Source organism: Monodon monoceros, unplaced genomic scaffold (assembly GCF_005190385.1).
Source record: "Monodon monoceros isolate NGI ecotype Baffin Bay Population unplaced genomic scaffold, NGI_Narwhal_1 Super_Scaffold_16, whole genome shotgun sequence".
Classification (NCBI taxonomy): Eukaryota; Metazoa; Chordata; class Mammalia; order Artiodactyla; family Monodontidae; genus Monodon; species Monodon monoceros.
In genome coordinates this window covers 8887618-8896388 of record NW_021703772.1, presented here as the reverse complement: position 1 = coordinate 8896388, position 8771 = coordinate 8887618, and the positions used below count along the sequence as shown (strand labels likewise).

Sequence of the window (8771 nt, the reverse complement as noted above, 5' to 3'; positions counted from 1 at the left end):
CACCAAGGAACGCCAAAGATTGCCAGTTAATCAGCAGAACCTGGGGAGAGGCGTGGAGAAGATTCTCCTTCCAGACCTCAGAAGAAACCAACCACGGCACTAGGAGACTATGAACTATGAAACAAAAAATTTCCATTGTTTGAGCCACTCAATTTGTGATACTTTGCTATGGCTGCCCTCGCTAACTAATACAGCTGGCTTCCTATATTGTCTGAAATTTCTCCAATATGCAAACATTTACTGCATCCTCAGAAAAACAAAGTATTTCCATTTAAACTTTAAAAAACTTTACTAGAAATTAAGTCTCATATAACGTGATGGGGTAAAAAAAAACGATTCAAAATATATTTCAAATTCATGTACCTGTTGATGATATTTTTATTTTTTATGAGCAGTGTTCTGAAATATTCCGATAAAGTAGTACTACTCTTTTTCAAATGATTTAAATGGAACCTACCTCCCACCCACCCCGCACCAACTGGGGAGGCTACAGAGAGGAAGCAGCAGTAGTGGCAGAGCTGGTGGGGTTTGAACTGTATGCCCTTTGTGAAGAGTAGTGAAGATGTTCACTGCAGCATTGTTTATAATAGTGAAAAACTGAAAGTAATCCCAAAATAACCGGCAGCAGAAAGTTATTTGAGTTATGATACCTCCAGTTCTGTGCTGTTTATTATCTCATTTAAGCCTAATATTATCACTTAATCATTATTACCTATGAAATAGGTAATATTTCCCCCAATTGGTAGGCAGAGACATAATGAACATGAGAACAAATGTTTTATCTTCACTAGTAATAAAAAAAATGTTAAAGAAGAAGAACAGAACAAATCTGAAAAAGAATATTCACTTTTTTAAAAGGCGGAAATAAAGTAACTAGAAAACAGAAAAACAGAATTGATAAATCTAAGACGTTCTTTTAAAAAATACATAATTAGCAAATGTCTGGCATTTTAAATTTTTTGAATAAAAAATTGACAAAATGTTATATTATTAAATAGAGCTACCATATGATCCAGCAACCCCGCTCTTGAGTATACATCCAGAAAAAAATGAAAACTCTAATTTGGAAAGATACATGCACCCCAGTGTTCATAGCAGTACCATTTACAATAGCCAAGACATGGAAACAACCCAAGAGCCCATCAACAGACGACTGGCTTAAGAAGATGTGGTATATATACAATGGAATATTACTCAGCCATATAAAAGAATGAAATATTGCCATTTGCAGCAACATGGATGGACCTAGAGTATATCATGATTAGTGAAGTCAGACAGAGAAAGACAAATGCTATATATCACTTATATGTGGAATCTAAAAAATAATACAAATGAATCTATATGCAAAACAGAAACAGACTCACAGATGTAGAAAACAAACTTATGGTTACCGAAGTGGTGGCAGGGGGCAAATTAGGAGTATGGGATTAACAGATTAAAAACTACTCTACATAAAATAGATAAGCAACAAGGATTTACTGTATAGCACAGGAAAATATATTCAATATCTTGTAATAACCTATAATGGAATATAATCAGAAAAAATAACTGAATCACTATGCTGTACACCTGAAACTAACACAATATTGTAAATCAACTATACTTCAATTTAAAAAAGTATAATGTTGAGGTATATGTTTTTACTTATCAAATTAAAGGACGCATTTTAAATGACTTCACCAAAGGTAGTATAGCCACTTCTCACAAATATGGCTGATGATAAATTGAAAAAAAAAATTCTGGAGAGGACCACGGCAGTGTTTGAAAAAAACAGTCTATGAGATGAGACAAAGATTTACACACAAAGAGGTTCATGAATATGAGACAATTTTTAATCATGCCAGACGTATTTGTTTTATATTGCTGCTGTAACGTATTATCATAAATTTAATGCAACACAGCTTCCTCATCTCAGAGTTCTGTAGGTCAACAGTACAGGTGGGCTCTGCTGTTTCCTCTGTGCCTAGCCTCACAAGGTCAAAAGCAAGGTTCCAGTCAGCTTGGGCTCCTTATCTGGAGGCTCTGGAGGGGGATGTTCTCCCAGGTTCACTCAGGTTGTTGGCAGAACTCAGTTCGGTGTGGGTGTAGGACGGAGGTCTCCGTTTTCTTGCTCTCAGCTGGGAGCCTCTCTCCTGGCTTTAAGGGCACCTGTTTCCCTGACAACACCTCCCCCCAGCCCACATCATCTTCAAACCAGCAACGCCGCATCCAGCCCTTCTCATAGTTCAAATCTCTCTCCATCCTCCTTCTGACACATCTTTCTCACTCTAACTGGAAAAAGTTCTCTGCTTTTAAGGGCTTGTGTGATTAGACTGGGCTTGCACAGATAATCCACGATAATCTCCCTATTTTAAGGTTCATAACCTTAATTACATCTGCAAAGTTCCTTTCACCATGCAAGGTAACAAATTCACAGGGTCCAGAAATTAGGATATGGGGAGCGGGGGTGGGTGGGTATTCTGCCTACAACATGAGAAAACGCTGAAATTATTTTTAAAAGAAAAAATCAGGGTTTCTCGACCTTGGCACTATTGACATTTTACACTGGATAATTTTTTGTCTTGTGCATTAAAGGATGTTCAGCTGTATCTCTTGTTTCTCTGCCCACTAGAGGCTGGTAGCACCTACCCTGCCCCCTCCTCCTCCCCCACTGTGACAACTGAAAATGTCACCAAACACTGCTAAGTGTTCCCTGAGGGTCAAAATTGCCCTCAGTTGAGAACACACACACACACACACACACACACACACACACACAGGCATACACACAAAATGTGGTTCCAGTTTTGTAAAAAAACACAGCACAAACATACTTACACACAGAGTAAGAAATATTGGAGAAAAAATAACAGAACACTAACAGTGGTTATTGTGGGTTTTGTCATAATAGTTGTTTTGTTTCTTTATGCTTTTCTCTGCTTTTCAAGTTTGAATAACTATTACTTTTAAGCATTATTTTACTAAGCAATTTCTCCCCAAATAGATTTCCAAACACGAAATCTGTGTCTTTATTCTTAGGAGAAGTCCTATATGGCATTTCACTGTTCTTGTGAGGTACTGCTGAATTTTTGTATCTCTATTCATAACTAAGATTATGTTTTTCTCTTTTATTTGTCAGATTTTTGTATCAGAAGACATAAACTATACCTAAAACTAATCAAAGCATCAGTAGAATTAACTATTGCTTTAGTTGGAAAGAATTATCCAGTTAAGTGGTCTGGCTGCTCAGAACCATTTTTTGAGATAATTGCTTGAGAACTTTTTCCAGTAGTTTCCTTTATTATAGGCCATTGTGATCTTCTACTTTTTTTTTTTTTTAATTTCTGGCTGTGTTGGGTCTTTGTTGCTGTGCATGGGCTTTCTCTAGTTGCGGTAAGCAGGGGCTACTCTTCGTTGTGGTGCTCGGGCTTCTCATTGCAGTGGCTTCTCTTGTGGAGCACCCACTCTAGGAGTGCGGGCTCAGTAGTTGTGGCACGAGGGCTCAGTAGTTGTGGCTCGCGAGCCCTAGAGCACAGGCTCAGTAGTTGCAGCATGCGGGCTCAGTAGTTGTGGTGTGCAGGCTCTAGAGTGCAGGCTCAGTAGTTGTGGCTCACAGGCTTAGTTGCTCCACGGCACGTGGGATCTTCCCGGACCAGGGCTCAAACCCGTGTCTCCTGCATTGGCAGGCGGATTCTTGACCACTGCGCCACCGGGGAAGTTCCCTTCTACTTCTTGAGTCCGTTTGGCCACTTATACTTCTCCATAAAATCATCACTTCAGAATATCTATATTAGATATGATTGTATATAAAATACATTATAATTTGTAATATCCACCTTGTCTATAGTTACATCTTCTTTCTATAGGATATAGAAATGTATTAATATTTTCTCTCTTATTTATTAGATTTTCCAGAGATTTGTCTCTTTCTACTGATAGTTTTCAGCAGAACGCTCTCTTTGATATACTTAGCAGGTATAGCCATTATGGAAAACAGTATGAAGGTGCCTCAAAAAATTAAAAATAGAACTACCATATGATCTGGCAATTCCGCTACTGGAGATATAGCCAAAGGAAATGAAATCAGTATCTTGAAAAGATATCCGCACTCCCATGTTCACTGCAGCATTATTCACAATGGCCAAGACATGGAGACAACCTAAGTGTCCATTGATGGATGACTGGATAAAGAAGATGTGTGTGTATATGTAAAATAAATACTATTTAGCTGTAAAACTGAAGAAAATCCTGCCATTTGTGACAACATGGATGAACCTGGAGCATGTTATGCCAAGTGAAATAAACCAGACAGAGAAAGACAAATACTACACGTGAACTCATTTGTATGTAGAACCTTAAAACAGTCTGACTCATAGAACCAGAGACAGCATGGTGGTTACCACAGGCTGGGGGGTGGAGGAAATAAGGAGAGGCTGGTCAAAGGGTACAAACTTTCATTTATAAGATGAATAAGTTCTGGGGAGCTGATAGAACTCGAAGGGTCGTGGGTATACACTTGTCTGAGACCATTGCATTTCCAGTAAGCCTCTCCACTGACCTTCTAGGGCTTAATTACCATCGTTAAGCCTTAAATAACCAGTGCTTTAAATTGTAATAAACCAGATGTTTTTTTAAGAACGGCACTCAACTACTCAATTTGGGGAAAGAGGTAAAACACATGTAAAAGTTCACATCTGGGGTTTTAGTTTTAAAATGAACTGTTGCAGGGGTTGATTCCAGGAGACCTTCCTACTGGGGCCAATCCTGGCTCCTCAACTGGGTTGATGGGGAGAGGCACGCGTCACAGGTGAGGGTGCGGCGGAGCAGCCCAAAGGCATCCCAGGTGAGATGAGGACTGAGCCTCCAGACACCCTGCCCTGCGGATCTTCCCATCACACTTGCCGTATCCTCCTGGGTGGGTGAGAAATGGCCAACAGGACCCTTCACTCAGCAACTGAGGCCACAGGTTACACAAGAGAGTGAAAGAGCAGGGGCTGCCCTCATTTCTCTGCTTCCAGTGTCCTCCGCATGCACCCCCAGGAAGGTTCTGCAGGAATTAAGGGTGAAGGAAAAAGGATGATGGAGAATGAAGGAGGTGTAGATGGATGCAGGATGCAGGATAAAGGCAAGCAATTGGGCACCTGGCCCTGAAGCCTCCTGCCAGGGCCCAGGACACGTCGGAAAAGGAAGTGGGAGGAGGGAGCGGTGTGGGCAGGTTCAGTGGGGGCTCCAGCATTTCCAAAGAGGAGGGTATGAAGTGGGATAGAGGGCACGGGGAGCTTGTCTAGAAGATGCATTTGCCTGGCAAACACGGTTTTAACAAAGACTGTATGTTCTGGAGATGCTGGTCTTGGAGAGGCAGCTGGAAGGGATAAAGCAGCGATGGGGACTGAGTCCATGCCTGATTGGATGGATGGATGGATGAATGCGATGGATGGATGGAGTGAGTTGAGTGAGTGGTTAAGGGAACCTTAGACTTCCCCAGGTCGGAGCAGCGCGCCCGGCAGCGGTCACTGCGAGCCCAGCTGGCGGGAAGGGGGCGCAGGCGCGCAGGGCGCCAAGGCCCTCCCTTGGGGGGGGCGGGGGCGGGGCGGGCTGGGGGTGGGGTTAGAGAAAAGGACCCAACGCGATTCAAACTTCCGGTGCCTGCGGAGAACCGAGCGGCTGTGGTACAGATAGAGGCTGCACAGAGAGTGGCTGCACGGCCGGAGGCTGCAGGGCGGACGCGCGGCCTGGCGCAGCCATGGTGAAGATCAGCTTCCAGCCCGCGGTGGCCGGTATCAAGGGCGACAAGGCCGACAAGGCTTCGGCCTCGGCCTCGGCCCCGGCGCCCGCCCCAGCCGCTGAGATCCTGCTGACGCCGGCTCGGGTGAGAGGGACCGGGGGTCTCAGGCAGGGGACGGGGGGTCGAAGCGCGCCTTGCCGGCCCCGGCGACTACCCGAGGCGCATCGGGACCCCGGAGTCTCGAGCGGAGCGGGGGTGGGATTCCGGAATGGGTCATCCATCCCAGAGTGGGGAGGGGCCTTGGGTCCTGGCCCTCTGTGGCAGCCGAAAGCATAAGTCTGAAGAATGGGAGGGGCTCCGAGTCGATGGTCCCAGGTGAGGAAGCGCTCAAGGTCTCTTCCAAAAGTGGACCGAGCCCTAGGCGCCTGGCCCCAGAATAGGGGAGGGAGCTGGCCCGGAGAGGTTCGAGGAATGTCGGTGGGGGTATGTGTGTCTGGTTCCAATCATGGAGGAGGGGCCGCGGGTCGAGTCCCCAGGTGGGGGATGGGAGGAGGGTTGGACATTGTTTCCCCAAAGTAGGGCGGTGGGTTGTGATTGGTGGGGAATGGGGAGAGGGGCTCTGGTGCCAACGAAGGGGGCGGGACTATTGATTGCGTCCCAAACGGGGGACTGCTGGGGGCAAGGGATGTGCTGTTGGTCTGCACCTGAACTGGTGGACCAGAAAATGATAATACATGAAATGGAGATAAACCAGAATCCGCCTGGCCGCACGTCCGGGGTTCGAGATTCGGGGTTACGAGGCTGGGTGCCCTGATCCCACCGCCCCCCCTGCCGCCTGGGCCTTCCTGCCCTCTTCCTTCCTCTCCCGGCTCCCTCGCGCACTGGGCTACCCCCTCCACTCCGCGGTGCCCTGGTGCCCTCTAGCACCCAGGCTGCGCTTTGTGGAGGCGGGCCTCGGTGCACCCCGCCCCCTCCAGCGGCCTCCCCTCCTCCCCTTTCCCTCCGGCCTGGGGGAGAGGAGGCATTTCCGCCGTGGAAAACTGTCTGAGCTGCGTGGAGTCCGACCGGGGGAGGGCCCAGAGGGGGCAGGACGCGTGGCGGGCAAGGAGGGGAGGGAGAGAGAGCTGGTCCAGCCTGGCCCTATAGTGTCTCGGCAGAGGTGTCTACGCTGCTTCCACGCGGCCGTCGCTCCTGGCGTTCTTGGGGCGCACCAAGCTCCCGTCCCCCCCCCATGGGAAGTCTTCTTCAGCGCCAAGGCCCCTCCCCAAGTTGATGGCTCAAACTAAACCTTGCTTGGGGGGTTGGGTATGGGAGGGTGGGTGCTTCAGGATGACCTGTGCCCTGGAAGAGAGGACACAGGAGAGGGTCCTCAGAGGTGGGTGTTATAGCCAGAGCAAAGATACCTAAGTGAGGAATTCCAGGAAGAGCCTTGGCACGCTCCCCTGCCCTGGTGTGGCCGCTGCGGCATCAGTGGCCCCCGGGGCTGGGTTTCCAGGGGGTGGGGTGCTCTGCAGCCGCCACCGGAGCAGCTCCATCTTCTTCTAATGCTTAAATGGGGCGGGGGACACTTCATATCTGAAGGCATGGCCTGCACCTTTAACAGTTTGCAGGGGGCCCTTTAAACCTCCTTCCTCCCTTCCACTTAGCCCCTGGAGGGTGCAGGGCTGGGGGCCCAAGGCAGCACACCCACTCCTGTCTTCTCCCAGCTGCTACTCCCGGGACCAGGCACCCAGCTGAGGCCTGGAAAACTGGACCCTGCCTCCAAAAGCTATAGGATTTGGGCAGGAGGGAGGACCAGCCAGACAGTGGAAGGATGGATTTCAAACCCATCAGAAGGTCTGCCGAATTTCACAGGAGTGGCAAGTCCCCCGGCAGCAGCCTGCTGATGGGTGTCAGGCGGGATGGCAGATGCCAGCATCGCCTTGGCGGTAGCTGACACCCAGCTTCTGGCTCCGCAGTCAAGCGTCCTCTCTTCCCCCTCATCCAGCGTGAAATGGAAATATCAACGTTTTCCCTGTGCTGTTTTCAGTGGCGCCGAGCCTGCTGAGTGTGCCTTGCCCCCAGGCCTCGGTAGTTGGGTAGGGTCTCCTGGCTGTCTTAATTGGCAAGGGGGAGCGAAGGGGCCCCTGGAGGAAGATGAAAATCCCAGCCCCTTTAGGACAGATCTGCTTCAGGGGATCAGGGCAGGCTTTGGGGTGTCGCATGCTGGCTCTACCAGTCGCCTAGTGGAATCGGAGCCTTGGGAAGAGAGTGCACTTCTGTGAGCCTCTTGTGGCCTCGCCTGGCCAGTGGGTACGTTTCCCCCACATCCGGTGCCCAACGTAGAGCAAGCCCCCCCATTCTTGCCTCCTACCTCGCCCAGTAAGCTCAGCAGGCGCCCAGCTTTCACAGTAGCCCAGGACCGCATCAGCCTGGGGCGAGCGGACTGGGAGGCCCCAGGAGCTGCTTCATCAAGACAGGACATTTGGGTTTGTCCCGCGCTGACGGGCCTGCCGGAGGAAAGCTTATCAGAAGGTCTGTTTCGGCTCGGGGTGACCCTGGAACCCTCTTTGGTTACTGAACTGGACTCGAAAATAAGATTTAAAGCCCTGGAAGGACCACTCGATGAACAGATGAGTTCACGAGTGCCTTTCACCAGTGAGCCACCCTCTAGCTGTCCTAATAAAATTTCAACCTGTGTGCAGGCCCCAGTGGCCAGGGTAGGGCGGCAGGAACACTCTCACATTGGGCCTCCCCCTGCTTCTGAGTAAAAACTGAAACAAGGAGGATTTTGTCCTCACCATGTGCCGCTGGAAGGAAGTGCCTCGGTGGGCCAGGAAGGGATGGGTGTGAGGGTCCAGCTGCGCCTCCAGCTGCCCACCCCCCCCCCATGTGGTGCTTGCCTCCCAGATGATGAGGGGCCTGCGCTGGTGGGCAGCTGGCAGCAAGCCAGCCTGGAAGGTGGGCTGGACGGGGAGCACCCCCTCTTAGTAAGCTCTGGCTGGATTCTTCCCCTTTGGAGGCCCACTGGCCTGCCCTGGGCCTCTCAGCCCAGTTCCCCTCTCCCTACTATCTGCCTGTGTCTTTG

General features: G+C 49.3%; 1 protein-coding gene across 1 annotated transcript in view; it reads left to right on the top strand.

Annotated features, from left to right (window-relative positions):
- Window positions 1-5509: 5509 nt before the first annotated feature.
- Window positions 5510-8771, top strand: part of ITM2C (integral membrane protein 2C) — a 13881-nt gene continuing 10619 nt past the window's right edge. Inside the window, exon 1 of the mRNA XM_029225901.1 lies at window positions 5510-5848. Within this exon, the coding sequence (XP_029081734.1) occupies window positions 5723-5848 (126 nt within the window). The 5' untranslated portion in view covers window positions 5510-5722. The remainder of the gene's footprint in view (window positions 5849-8771) is intronic.